The sequence below is a fragment of the Coniophora puteana genome (assembly GCF_000271625.1).
Source record: "Coniophora puteana RWD-64-598 SS2 unplaced genomic scaffold CONPUscaffold_1, whole genome shotgun sequence".
Taxonomy (NCBI): Eukaryota; Fungi; Basidiomycota; class Agaricomycetes; order Boletales; family Coniophoraceae; genus Coniophora; species Coniophora puteana.
The window spans coordinates 3799541-3813454 of NW_006913053.1; the positions used below are offsets into that span (position 1 = coordinate 3799541).

Consider the following 13914-nt stretch of genomic DNA (forward strand, 5'->3'; position numbering starts at 1 on the left):
AAAGATCAGATTGGGCGTGACTAGCTAGGAGACGCTTAGTGCTACTAACTACGAGCGTGCGTTTGCAGCTCAGAATATAACTCCAATAAACTTCGAACCGCCAACAAATTGGCCCGTCAGAATATGAGATAGAACGCAATCTCGCCTAGCGATCATAACACTCTAAGTCTATCGCCTCAGAGGAGTCTGAGCTTGTGTCTTTCATTCCACTACAAGTGTCTATGGCAAGTGGATATGTTCGAGATGATGTTGGGGAGATGTTTGCGACATTCAATTCATGCTCCGACAGAAATTTGCGTGTCGCGCCAGCGGCTATCAGATCTTCAGCTTCAGACCTCGGCCTTTGAAGCCGTTCTCTTGTCGCGGCCTGATATACCTCTTATGCCTCGCGATCCAGCTGGATTGGACAGCGACAAGTCCATCTGGGCAAGCAGGGTCTTTCCTGTGACCGAACTACGCAAAAATCGCCAGCAGTGGGTACGTGATTGGGACAAAGGGATCGCCAAGGCCATATGCTCGGTCGAACCACAGGAGAACTTCAATGGGGCCATCTTCATCTTCGTCTGCACATCTTGTGCTCTGTTCGGGACCCAGCTACGCCGCGGGAGTGTGGATCAGGACGACTACCAGGCCCTCTGCGAGCTCAGGGCAGAAAACGACAAGCTTCGCGACGGTGTTATGGCCATACTGAGGGCTGGACAGGACACAAGGATCAGTCGCAGTGATCATCGCGAGTGGTTCGCTCTAGTCAGTCCAGAAACGCGGAGGGAGATTGTTTGCGAAGGCTTCGAGGAGGCATGCTGGGAATCTCCTTGCGGCCAGGACGGCCGCGTCTTGTGCCCCGAGCTAATCTCTGTCGACCTTCTCAAACAGCGCGGCCAAAATCTATTCGATTTCTTTGAGCGATGTCGTCGCGCATCAGATGAAGGCGGTCTGGAGAAGTTCGACAACGATATCGTGAGGACCGGTTGGTGGAGAAGCGCTTTTGGAAACGGCGAGGTCCTGGAAAACACCACGCTGGAGATAAACAAGTTCGCGTATGACTACGTCACCCGCATCCGATCCCAGTTTATTCGTGCGTTTCATTTTCGTCATCTTGTTTTCAAGTTTTCAAGTCTCACTTTGATTTTTCCTAGTTAACTTCATCTGGGGCTCATACTACGCCCTGGTTCGTAGATGCGAAGACACTCAGAATCGGGCAATCGACAACATTGTCGCTACCCGGATTCTACGGAACATTGGGCGAGAACAAACTCTGCGGATCATGAACGCGAAGTGGTTCAAGCATCGCTTGGTACTTCCCTGCGAAAACTGTCGACGCAAGCCTGGCGAGGTTGGAACGAAGTTCATGAGCTGTAGCCCATGCAAGCGTAAGCTCAACTTTGACGTCCGCTACTGTTCAAAGTAGGCGAGTCCATGTTTCCGCCGCTTGTATGATGGCTAACATGGCGTTCGCAGAGAATGTCAGAAAGCCAACTGGCCCATGCACAAAGCCCATTGCGGCAGAGAGAAGATCTCGAGGAATCGGGAAGAGTGGGTTCCCGAGTACAACTTCTCTATGGCATTGCAGCTCCAGATTAAGATGCAGGTCGATTTCCAGGAAACCGACTACGTCCTGTTTAGGCGCCAAGCCGTGCCCTTGGGACACAAGGTGACCTACAGCGACCCTGGAAAGCGGGAGGTGTTTGGCGATGCTCTCAGGCTTCTCTGGACAGCTGCAGACAAAGAAGGTATCGATGTCGTTGCCAAATGCCTCGTGGGTGCGGTAGATACGGACGAGAGCGTCCAATCTAGTATTACGAGGGACGACGTCATTGCCCAGCTCACTGAAGAGTACGGGGTCGACGTGCGATCTGCACTGGAAAGCTTGGAGGCTAAGCTTGTGATGGAGGATGAGGAGGAGAGGTATGCAGGCATGCTTATTGGCCACCTCGTCGACCCCGACGAGGTCGACAGATTACTTGCAGAGCGACGGGCACAGGAACCTAAACACGATCTGGAGGCGATCAAGAATGACTATCTGAAGCACGTGAAGTAGCCCTCCATTTATTTACTGACTCGCGTACAGGCCTAACGATACCATACCAAAACGCTGATTTACGCATTTTGATAGCGACACCTCCGTCTTAACTTACCAAAGGTATCATACATCCCAGCCGACCTTTACCTATCATAACTGCGAGAACATCTTGCGTCGATCGCCGAGTCGTAGGTCCCACGATCATAACACCAACGGTATGTGAACCCACTCCTCGAGTGCCGAGACTTTCATAGGCGCTTTCGTCGGAGGCGATTCGTTCGTGGTGAGTGCTGCTTTCTATGAGTGTGTGCGGGACGACGGCCGCCGAAACACGCGGCAGCCGCAGATCATGTGAAGAAAACCCTTTGCTCACAGCTCTCACGTCCAACTCACTCACACCCTTCGCTTTCACGGAAAACCAGCTTACCGTCCACTCCAACATTGCGTCAATGGCATGCAATGATGGCGTCGGACCCGCTCATCAACGCCTACCATAACGTTGGCTGCATGACTATCTTAAACTGCGTCATAGACCAAGTAAGCACGACATGATCGATTGATCTGTGGCCAGCCATTCGGGGACAATCTCATTCCCAGACTTGAGCTTGAAGCTTGAAGTCCGGGCCGACTTCCTGTGTATGGAGGGGACAAGAGGGGACAAGTCCAACCTGCCTTGGAACTCCGCTTTCGTCACGACGCTCGTCTCTCATCCAATCGCGGTGGAAAGTCAGGCTCAGCCGGAATGACAATGTCAATCAGAAAATGGGACTAACTTTAGCTCCCCCACGGGGCGGATATCAAGCCCATGACTACCAGCGCTTGTAAATGATCGTCAGCTGAGTTGCAATGGCCTCTAACATTTCTTTTGCATAGTAGAGTTGAACCTCAAGCGCAGTACGTCTTGCGAAAGGCTAAACTCCAGGCCCGCTCACGCGCCAATTGCGCCTGACCGCTTCCACCACTCTCATCTTGAAATAACCCACACCTATAGTTCGGCGGCACAGAGCAGATCCATTGCTTCTCTCGTTCCTCTCTTATCTCAAGTTTCTCACTACGCAGACACGTCAGCTTTACGCGTATGTGCTATCACCGCGTCCAAGTAGGCGGTTATAGTAAGGACACGTCTTCTACAGAAGCCACCCCTTGCTAGGAGCTGCTTCGAGCACAGTGCAAAGACGATAATAGCGCGGCGTATGAAGTATGGTCATGGAGCTCTACTCCGATGATACACCCGGGCCGCCGTCGACCGCTTTCGTACCGTCATATGATGCTCCTGCGTGCCCTCTGCTTCTTCGGCGTCCTCTACCGCTCCGTGCCTAGATGGGAGAGGTACTTAAGCTCGCGTGTAGACTGAACGGGAACTTCTCGTTCTCTCAGACTCTTGTCTTCATCATGGCTCGAGATGTACCGGTCAGTCCTAGAGCAGTGTTGCTCGCCATCTTTATTGCGTTTGGTATGTTTGAAGTTGCTGTATGTGAGCGCGCCTGAGGTTAATTAACTCTATCTAGGTGGTATGTCCTTTGAATGCCTCCATGTAATCCTTGAACAGGTGCTGAACTTGCCCTAGGCTTCTTGTTTGGCTATGACATGGGTGTCATTTCGGTATGTCTTTGCGGTGTTCGCTGGCTCGACGTTTCTGATGAGTCTCTAGGGATGCCTCATCATGCCTGACTTCATGCGCCGCTTCGGTACCGTAGAGGCCGACGGAACACCATACCTGTCGAGCACCAGACAGTCTGAGATCGTGTCCCTTCTATCAGCCGGGTACGTAAACCATCATGCATCATGCAATCATTTATTGACGAGGCTGTATTTTCAGAACATTCATGTATGACTCTGAGCTATCTTTGACATCTCGCAGAGTCTGATTATTGCTCCACAGTGGTGCTTTGGCGCAGGCTTTTACCGCTGATCGTCTCGGCCGCCGGGGTTCGATTCTCTTTTGGTCAGGGATCTTCACCGCCGGTGTAGCCATCCAGACTGGCACAACTTGGTCGCTCGCCCAGTTGTTGATTGGCCGATTCATCGCCGGGCTCGGCGTTGGTTCTTTGTCAGGTAAGTTATCTCTGACCAATAGGTACATCATTGCTATGAAATGGCTTACTCTTGGCTAGCCATTGTGCCACTGTATAACGGTGAGACGGCTCCAAGAGCTATTCGAGGCACCATCTTGGTTATTTACCAGGTGCAAATTATCATGGGGTGACACCATCTATGATCGTAGGCATGTTCGCGTACTGATGGTCACCAAAAAGGATCTTCTTGAGCTACCTCTTCGAGTTGGGAACCCACCGTCTGAATGGCTCGGCTTCATGGCGCATTCCTGTCGGACTGCAGATGGTCTGGGGACTCATCTTGCTCTCTGGAATGTTCTTCCTCCCCGAATCACCGTAAGTCCTCTTATGATCCCCGAAATACGGGTTATTTCGGTGACTGAAGGTCTTGAAAGTCGTCACCTGCTCGGTAACAACCGTGAGCAAGAAGCACGCGAAGTCGTTGCCGATCTGAATAGCGTCCCTGTCGACGACCCTTTGGTCACTGAGATTGTCGAGGAGCTGGCTGAAGCCATCCGCGCGGAGAACGAGGGAGGCGGAGTGGGGTGGCTTGAGTGTTTTTCGCCCAGGAACTCGATGTGGAAGCGTACCATCAACGGCATGATGCTGCAGTTCTTGCAACAGCTGAACGGGCAGAACTTCTACTGTGAGTGAAGCTTTCTCTGATTTTCTTATTACTAATTCTTATCTATGTTCGTAGATTACTACGGAGACACATTCTTCGAGATGGCTGGAGCTGGGTACGACTTTAGCTTGTCTGCTCTGTAGTTATATGCTCACCACTTCGACAGCCTTTCGCCGTATGTCATCCAGACCATCCTCGGCGCTGTTTCGGTCGCAGGAACCGTGCCCGCGATGTTCTTCATCGAGTATTGGGGTCGTCGCAAAGTGCGTAACAATGAATAGTAGCACGAAACCGAATCTACCCCTGACATCTTTCACCAGTCCCTACTCTATGGCGCCTTCTTCCAATCCTTCTGCGCCATCATCGTATGCTCAAATCTCTCCTCCTTTTCTGCGATCAAACTGACCTAACCAACCACCTAGGTGGCTCTCGTCGGGCACTACACCCTCGCACCGGAAGGCACGCCCCTGGCCCAGCTTACGTCTCGAAACCGGTCCGGCGGCGACGTCGTGATCGCGTTCGCGATCATCCAGGTCTTCTTCTACGGCACGACGTGGGGCCCGACGCCATGGGTGTACCTCGGCGAGTCCTTCCCGCTGCGCGTGCGGCCCAAGTCGATCGCCCTGGGAAGCGCGACGAGTAAGTCCCTTTCTTCTTCTTCCAGTTCCAGTTCCAGTTCCACCTTCCTTCGCCTCCTATCTCCACTTGACTCCACCGAATTCCGCCTCCCACTGCCAAGAACTTGAATCGAATGGGTATGCACATCTAACGCCGCTTGCTGCGAAACAGACTGGTTCTGGAACTTCATGCTCTCGTTCTTCTCACCGCGCATTACCGCCAAGTACGTCCATGTCATTCTCGTGAGCGGTTGCAGTGCGTGGGTGCTGACCCCGGCGCGGCGGCGGTGTGTAGGATCGGGACGATGATTCTGATGGTGTTCTTTGGGTGCCTCGTGTTCGCGTTCTTCTACGTCTACTTCGCCATCCCAGAAACGAAGGGGCTCACACTCGAAGAGGTCGACGAGCTGTACCGTTCTGGCGTTCTACCGTGGAAGTCGGAGGGCTGGAAACCGGCGTCGAAACGGGTTCCTCGTGCCAAAGAGGTTGTGGAGATGCACGAGAAGGCCTCTGAAGAAAACGATGCTGTGTAAAAGAGACTCAATGTGATACTACACACGATGTATCGCTAGACACTACGCTAGCTATGTATGATCGCACTAACCGTTGCGAATGACATGGAGTTGTGACATAGTGGACATCAGTTATATATCCTGAGAGAGCAAGAACACTAACAACCTACGAAGAACCGTCTGGATCATCATCCCCATTCCCAGACGCATCCGCCTCCTCGCCGTTCTCCTCCTTCCCATTCTCCTCACCCTTCGCAAGCCAGCTCTCCCACTCCCTAAGCACCCGATCCAGCTCGTTCTCCTCCCCCGCTTTGTCAGCATGCCCATTCTGCACTAGCGGCGGCGGCCCGCTCCCATCCACAGGCCACACGGCCCTCACGGACCGCCACTCCCTCTCGCCATACACACCCTCCACAACCGCCCGCCGCACAAACGGCACCAGCACACGCGCGAACGCAGCCCCGGCGGCTCTGTACACCTCCCGGTCCTCCCACGGCATCCCCTCCCCTCCTCCTCCTCCTCCTCCCCTTCCTCCCTCGTTCCCGCTGGAGTCGCCATGTTGAGCGGCGACGACGCGCTCGCGCTCCAACACGTGCCCGAGCATCTCCTCGCCCGCACGGTGCAGCGCGGACTCCGCGATCCCGAGGACGCGGGGGAGCGCCGAGTGCGGCGCGAGCGCACGCAGGCGGTTGAGCGCGGTGAGGTGCGCGTTGAGGTGCGCGGCGAGGGGCGGGAAGCGCACGAGGATCGGCGGCGGGGTGTGTGGTGCGTCTAAGGCCGCGTCTGAATCTGGGTAGAGTAGTGAGGAGAGCGGGGGCGGGGACGGGTGCGATCTGGCGAGGAGCCAGGTGGAGGGGGCGGGGAATGTAGATGTATTGCTTTGCGAGGGCGCGGGGAGGGCGGCGAGGACGGTGCCCAGAGAGCGGGAGGGGCCGAGGAGGATGTCGGTTGTGTAGCCGCTGAGGACGGCTTGTGTGATTGTGGGTGCTACGAGGGCGCGGAATTCCTGGGTACGAGGATGAGCATGTAGAACGTACCCGGCGCATGATAGTAAGACGTACCATGCCAACCCTCGCGAGCGCAGAGCTGCAATACGCCAGCTGCGTCGCGAGCGGTGCGATGTGCGGATACGTCCTCGGAACGTACGCCTTGAGCGTCGGAAGTAGCAGATCGATCAGCGTCGCGGGTAATGTGCGCTTCACCGCGAGACACGGCTGCGCCGGCGCCGCCCCCGTGTTCGCATTGGGCGCGCGCTCGAGAAAGAGCGTCGCGTACTGCGTGACGAGGTCGTACGCGCCCTCGCGCCAGACGTCGACGTACTTCTTCAGAAACCTCGCCACGTCCTCGGCCTCCCTGTCTCGTTCTCGCTCCAGATCCTCGGCGGACGTGCCGCTGCGCGCCATAGCCGCGATCGCAGCCTCCGCCGTCGCAGCAGATGCAGATGCCGAGGAAGGGGGGATACCAGCGCTGCGCACGACACCATCGAGCGCGTTCTTGAGGCACGCAAGGCGCGCACCGACGAACGCGAGCGCGAGCTCGGGCTCGGGGAGCGCGTCCATGCGGCGGAGGAATTGCACGGCCTTCCAGAACGCGGGGAGCTTGCGCCCGGGATCGTGCAGCGTGCCGAGGAGGATGAGGCGCATCGTGTGCAGCGACGCCTCGATTTCGGCCTGGAGGGATGCGATGAGCTGCGAGGGCACCCTGCCCGTGCCCGTGCCCCTGCCAAGCTCCCGCACTTTCTTCGTCGCCGCTCCTGTACCCCCCTCCTGCGCGTCTACCCCGTCTTCATCCCCCCTCCTCCCCTCCCCCTCCGGCCAACTCTGCACAATCCCCGCCAGCGCCCCCCTCGCATGCGCCGCCAGCGCCAGCGCCTCGCTATACATCCCGCCCCTCACACACGTCTCCACCAACATCGGCACATCCAACAGCTCCCTAATCTTCCCATGCTGCTCCAACACCACCCTCGCCCTCTGCCTTTCCTCCACGACCCCCGGGCCCGCCTTCTCCCGGAACACACGCGCGGCGTCGTCGAGCGCGGGCAGCGCCCTGTCGAGCAGCGCGCCGAGCTCATCGGAGAGCGAGGCAAGCGACGCGAGGAGCGCGGAGGACGTGCTGTGGATCGCGAGGAACGTCGGGTAGGACGCGTGCGCGAGCGCGGTGAGCGAGGATGTGAGCGTGTGCGACTGCGTCGCGAGCGACGTGGGGCGGTCGAGCAGCTCCGCGAGGGGGTGGTGCGGGAGCTGCGTCAGGTAGGCGACGTGCGCGGGGTTCTGCGCGGTGACGAGGGCGGATGTGGATGTGGAACTGGATGCATCGTGCGATGAGGGGAGGATGTCGGTGAGGGTGGTGAGCTCGGAGACCATGTGAGCGCGGGATGGACGCGGCTCGGGTTGGCGCGTCGATTAGATGGCGGCACTCAGACGCCCACAAACACAGCTTGACAATCTCACAAAAAGCGAACTTTACTTCTATTAACGCAGACCATATCAAACGATTAAGAGTGTACTGACAATTATAAGAGGAATTTAGGACTATGCCAGTCTACCAATTAAAACACCAACCAACACATTGTCATTGGGTGTCAAAAAGCGAAGAGCAACCTGTGCCAGTACCCGACTAGGAATACTACAGGTACTACGATAGAAAAAGAGCAAAACGAACGTAGACGAGAGCGCAGCGCATTCTCACATGTACGCAGCAGCGGCCTATCTACAATAGATAATTAAGTACGCAACCGAAGTCGCAGCATGAAATTTAATACGTGGATGGCAATGGGGGGTACGTGACAAGTAGGATGTGGAGATCCGGGGTGAGTGGGTGAGGATAATTAACGAGGCGCATGTGCCTGATGGTCCAGTAAGGGTCAGAAAAATTGCAGGATGCAGTCGTCGAGATGGATGATGAGCAACAGGTATGAATGGGATGAGTGAATGCGAGCAAGAAAAAGCTGAGACTTGCGGTCGTAAGTGGGCGTGGCGATGGAAACGTGATATGGTACAACAGGTCAGGTCATCATCACTGGGCGGGTCAATCTAGTAGCATGTTGCACTGGCCATATGCTCATGCATGGCAGGGAGGGGGACATCGCATCAACTGCAGGTTCTCCAGCGTTTTCGCCCGCGGGAAGCTCTCCGGCACAATCGGGTCGCCGCGCTACAAACGCAGAAGAAAATTTCGTCAGGGTTGCCATACTACACAGAGAACAAGGGCACGGGCTTACCACTATCGTTCGCAACGTCCTGACATCCCGTATGAGCCTGAGATCCACACCGGCGAACGCGCACGCCATCTTCAGCGGATTCAGCAGCGAATGCTTCTCCCCGCTGCTCCACACATGTACGGTTACAGTGGTGAGCTCCTCGCACAGCTTGACAGCGTCGATGACGGGCTGCAATGCTGTGTCCGCGTCGAGCCCAAACGACAGATGTTGGATCCCTTCAGGTAACTGACGGTACACCGCCGCGGGCACCGCCGCGCCCTCCGTTCTGAGCTCCTTGAGCTCCTCGCACCGGGCGATCGCCTCAGCCTGCTCAGCGGTCGTGCACGTAGGCAGCGCGAGCGCCTGCAGCGTCTCCGCGTGATTGTCCACAAGATGCGAGAGCACCGCGGCCGACGGCTCGCGCTCGAACTCGAGCGAGCGCAGAGTGCCCACGTCCGCGGAGCGCTGGAGGAGCCACGTGAGCGTGTCGAGCGACGGCTCCTTCTGGCAGTTGATCCTGAGCTCCTCGAACGCGCAGGCGACCGGTGGCGCGTCCGCGGAGGGCCGCGCGGGGGCCTTGCCCGTAATGGTGAGTGAGCGGAGTGAGGACCACACTTCGAGCAGCTGCGCGAGCGTCTGTTCGTTCTCGGACCAGTTCGTGAAGTGCAGGGCGGAGATGCGGGGCCCGGTTCTGAGCAATTCGAGGGTGGAGGCGTCGAAGGAAGGTGCCGGACGGCGCATCCGTTCAGCCGCTGGGCTGCCGACAATATCTTGACCCGGGTCGGCACAGCCATACAGGGAGAGGGTGAGCTCATAGAGGTTAGGGCAATGGGTGACAGCGTGAGCGAGGGAGGACTGGGAGAGGCCGTTGGGCTGGTTATGGTCCAGAACGAGACGCATACGGAGTACTGAGTTGGCGAGCAACTGGCCCCTGGGTGAAGTCGAGTCGATGGCGCGAGTGAACTCCGTGAAGGCAGGCTGGGTGCGAAGGGAGACTTGGCGGAAGAGGAGTTTTTGGGCGTGGATGGACCAGGCGTGGCATACGAGAGCACAGTTCTTGAGGAGATCTGTGTTCGGGTTGAGGTCGTCGTCGTAATAGGCGGCCTCAAGGATGTTGAGGACGATTTCAATGGGGATGTTCTGGGCTCGTGGGGCTTTGCGGGAAGAGTGGAAGAGACGTCTTGGGAAATAGCTGCTAGTGGTCAAGTCGATTGACACATTGCACTCTACGGTCTGAAGAAAGGTATGAGATTGTGGGCGAGGAGGAGAGTTGAATTCGACAAACCTTCTGGGGGAAATTGAAGAATTTCTTGAAGAACCCCATGATGTTGGCAAGAAACGCAGAGTGGGCCTAGGGAGGGATGGGAGGGAAGGGCGGGGGCATCGACGAGAGCTGTGTCCGCGTATTTATGCAAGTCACAGCGGCCAATGCGGACAGACAATTGCCCTGAGACAAAAACCCGGTGTCGCATTTGGCATCTCCATCTTCAGATCCCTGTCCCAACAAGGAAACTCCCCGTGTTACCTTCCACTCCTCCGGCTCGGACCTCCCACATACAGCACGGCGCAAGAAGCACTTTTTACTCCCGCGACGATGACTGCATCTCAACTTTCAAGTCACCGACTGAATCATGTCATCACCGCACACACAAATCCATTCGTCACAAAAAACACAACTAAGGCACTGACTCCTCTAAAAAGAGGTCGCGAAATCCTTGCCAGCCACGTCTTGTAGGCAACATGTGCGGCTTTCCTGTGCTCATTCATCGAATCACGGATCTCTCCTTGACCGCCCCTCCCACGCGAAATGAGTCCTGAAGCCCACCCCTTCTGTTTCCAGCCATCCCCTCATTGTTCTGCCCAACAGCCTCCTTGACTCGTTCTTGTGCTTCTTCCTGCGCCCGCCTCGCGCCAGCAACAACAATGCCGCATCCTAGCTACATTCACATGCACATGTTCATGCTCGTGACACCCTCGGCGAATGCACGTTCGGATGAGCCGTGCCGATAACATATAGTATGATGCAGATGGCTACGCGCGCCCATACCCAGGAAGTCGGGAACTCAGGAAGCCAGCAGCGGCCTTGGACGGAGGTAAAAATTGCAAAATTGCACGTCTACCGTGATATTATGACGCGACAACAACGGCTGTCCGGATCGTGACATGATCGTCCATGTAATAATCGAACGCCGCGTCGTTCGTCGAATCCTCCCGGCGCGGCCTCGTGCAGCCTTGTCGCTCACTCGCTCGCGTCGCCCGGTCTCCATCCCGCCGTGTTATGTGAGCGAAGCGACGCATCCCTGAGCAGTTGTTGCCAGTTGCATCGCCCCTCTCCTCCGGGTCGCGTCGTCATTGGTCAGCCAGAGGTCAGCCAGAGGCTGGTGATTGGAGGTGATTGGTTGTTCGCGTTCGCGTTCGCCGGCACGGACGAAGCACGCTCGTGCAACGTGTAGCCCCTGTTTCGTGCTGCATACCGCAAGTGCGCTTTCACATCAACCACCTAGCTCAATGCAGCGCAGCGCAGCAAGCAGTGCATCTGCATCAGGCATGCTTCCTACACGCTCATCGACTTTATGTCTAGAAATATGTATCGATCTGATAGGTCACTCCGCAGTCCTACATACTCGAACAAAGTATATTTGACGCCTGACATGTGATGAAGCAGCACGGAGCGCACGCGAGGAACAAGCAAAGGAACGGGCAGAACAACCGCCTTTACGGGAAAACGCGCGTACACGGCGCTGAGAGGCACATACAGTATATGCAATACACGAGACGGAGCGCCCGACCTTCGCTCACTGGAGTATAACCTTTTAGAACATAAGAACCCACAGAACCGTTCCTCGCTCCCCGGAATACGGCACCGAGCTATACTTGGTCCAACATACATACATAAGCAGCAGAAATTCCAAAGCCGTCATCCGCCCGCTTTTCTAGAACCCGCTCACTATTACAGCACAAGAACATGCATAATATGATTCAGAACACAGACCCCCTCGGTCGTTAGAACGAACACCAACCTCCACTCCCCAGCTCCTCATTGGCCACCACCTCCCCCAAGCCTTCCGGTGCAGTCCCCATTCCCTTGCGTCAGCGCCACTTTAAAGACTTGCATCTTACATCACACAACGAGACGATCGCCCTCTATCGCCCACACGATCGTGATTCAGATCATATCGGAAAGGCACGCCGCCGCACGCCTTGAAAAGATTCAGATCATGCCAGATGGGTGGGGATAAGCGGGACCACGCGCAGCTGCGCGTGCGTCCGAACCTGCCATCCGAACGCGTGCGCTGAATCATGAGCTGATCGAAGGCGCCGGTGAACTTGGGGGTCGAGACGCGATCTGTCATGTCACGTAAGTGGTTGACGCGCCCGGGTGGGCTTCCGGGCTTCTTGCCCTCAATTTCCACCAGGTTTGACGTCGGGATGGTGTTGTCCGCGGATAGTAGTGTTGGCGGCGGGCCTGACCTGGGCGCGGGTGTGGGTGTACCCTGCACGCAGTATGAGTGGCATGCGAGGATGTCGCTGTCGAAGAAGTATGTGGTTTTCTCATTGAAAGAGCCCGTAGAGGTAAGCCTTACAGACAGGCTCGGCCAAGGACTCGCTGGGTGGGCCTCCGAGATTGCTCCGTTCGCTATATGAGAGACGCATCGTTCAAATACCACTGCCGACTTCACACAGAGAGAAGAAAAACGGAAATACTTACATAACCTGCGAGGATGCCCACTTCGCAATATGAGTTTGTGCATCATACAAATTCCAAGTCAGAAAAACGTTCTTGAGCTCTCCGTACGCGTACAGTAACAGAGAAGAAGCCTACCAATGAGCCGCCGGCGGTGCGAGGCGGCCGCACGAGAAGCTTGGATTGGACGCTCATCCCGGAAACCGAGTAGGACTCAGCCAGGGGTGCGCCAGTTGCCTAGAGACCTTCATTCAGAGGTGATTACGAGTACGTACACATATGGCATGCGCGCGGAGAGGGGAACGCTCGGCGCTCGTCCTTACGAGCGATATTTAGATCGGGCGGGCGGTGGTTCGCCCGATTGGGTGGGTGGAATGGTTCCATATCCCTCGAGCTCCGAGCATCCGATATTGGTTACAGTGTTATCTTGGCTCGAAGTTTCGGATATCATTCCGTGAGCTCTTCGCTCTCGTTGTTGTTTACATGTGGAATGATGAATTTGGTCCTATGAGGTCGAAGTGACGAGACTACACCTCTAGAACCTAGAGACTGCGCACGAGCGCTGTGCGGATTTGATCCAGCAGCGAGCCTACCGCGTCCCAAGAGCCGGCCGAGGCTTTCCTGGCGCTCTGTGACAAGTGAAAAGAGTGATGATGATGGTGGAAGATTGCAATTTACGAAGCTCTACCAAGGGTTACGACTGGACGGTGCTAGAAGCTTCGTCAGCGCATACACTCACTTTCTTGACTAAAGATCCTCAGATTTCCACGAGCAGAGTTCCCAGTCCATCACAAATGTCGACGTAGGCTTTCGTGCTCTGCAGAACGGAGAACGCGAAATCCGAGGCGACTGGAGCGAAGCACAAAAGCAGATCGACGAAGCCAGAAGGGGAAGGAGGCGCCGAGGGTAGAAGCGGGCATTGACCACGGCAAAGTTAACGCCATTGTCAGAGAAAGCGACTGGGCATACCATCAGTGTGCGTGAACGTAGGAGAGCCAGAACGATGTTCAGGCTGGGCAACATATACTAGAGGTGTTTGCTAGATAGTGAACCAGTGGCAGCATGCCGATGAATGCGGCTCTCTAGTCAGACGTCGTGTTCAGCTTGATCATGGCACCGGTGCTTTCGATCGGGGATTGAGCCAGCCAGGGGGCCACGTGGTGTTAGAACTTCAGTCTGCCAGTTGAAAAGGTGCTGAGCCC

The 13914-nt window shown here is 56.1% G+C and overlaps 3 protein-coding genes across 3 annotated transcripts; 1 reads left to right on the top strand and 2 right to left on the bottom strand.

Moving 5' to 3' along the window:
* Nucleotides 1–348: 348 nt before the first annotated feature.
* Nucleotides 349–6677, top strand: CONPUDRAFT_79377 (general substrate transporter). Its single transcript, XM_007764671.1, has 17 exons — nt 349–1075; nt 1137–1404; nt 1459–2841; nt 2897–3475; nt 3587–3622; nt 3672–3784; nt 3840–3848; nt 3903–4075; nt 4135–4222; nt 4276–4410; nt 4470–4720; nt 4775–4814; nt 4866–4962; nt 5020–5064; nt 5122–5338; nt 5489–5540; nt 5612–6677. Exons 4-17 carry the CDS (start codon nt 3413–3415, stop codon nt 5847–5849), a joined length of 1557 nt encoding a protein of 518 aa, XP_007762861.1. The 5' UTR covers nt 349–1075; nt 1137–1404; nt 1459–2841; nt 2897–3412; the 3' UTR covers nt 5850–6677.
* Nucleotides 6678–8591: 1914 nt separating this feature from the next.
* On the bottom strand, nt 8592–10351 carry CONPUDRAFT_161815 (uncharacterized protein; the record flags this gene model as incomplete). The annotated part of the gene is made up of 3 exons (XM_007765597.1): nt 8592–8981; nt 9049–10260; nt 10313–10351. The coding sequence occupies 3 exons, from the start codon at nt 10349–10351 to the stop codon at nt 8889–8891; spliced, it is 1344 nt and encodes a 447-aa protein (XP_007763787.1). The 3' UTR covers nt 8592–8888.
* A 1322-nt stretch (nt 10352–11673) lies between these two features.
* CONPUDRAFT_161816 (uncharacterized protein) lies at nt 11674–12907 on the bottom strand (the record flags this gene model as incomplete). The annotated part of the gene is made up of 2 exons (XM_007765598.1): nt 11674–12521; nt 12830–12907. 2 exons carry the CDS (start codon nt 12905–12907, stop codon nt 12144–12146), a joined length of 456 nt encoding a protein of 151 aa, XP_007763788.1. The 3' UTR covers nt 11674–12143.
* Between the last annotated feature and the right edge of the window lie 1007 nt (nt 12908–13914).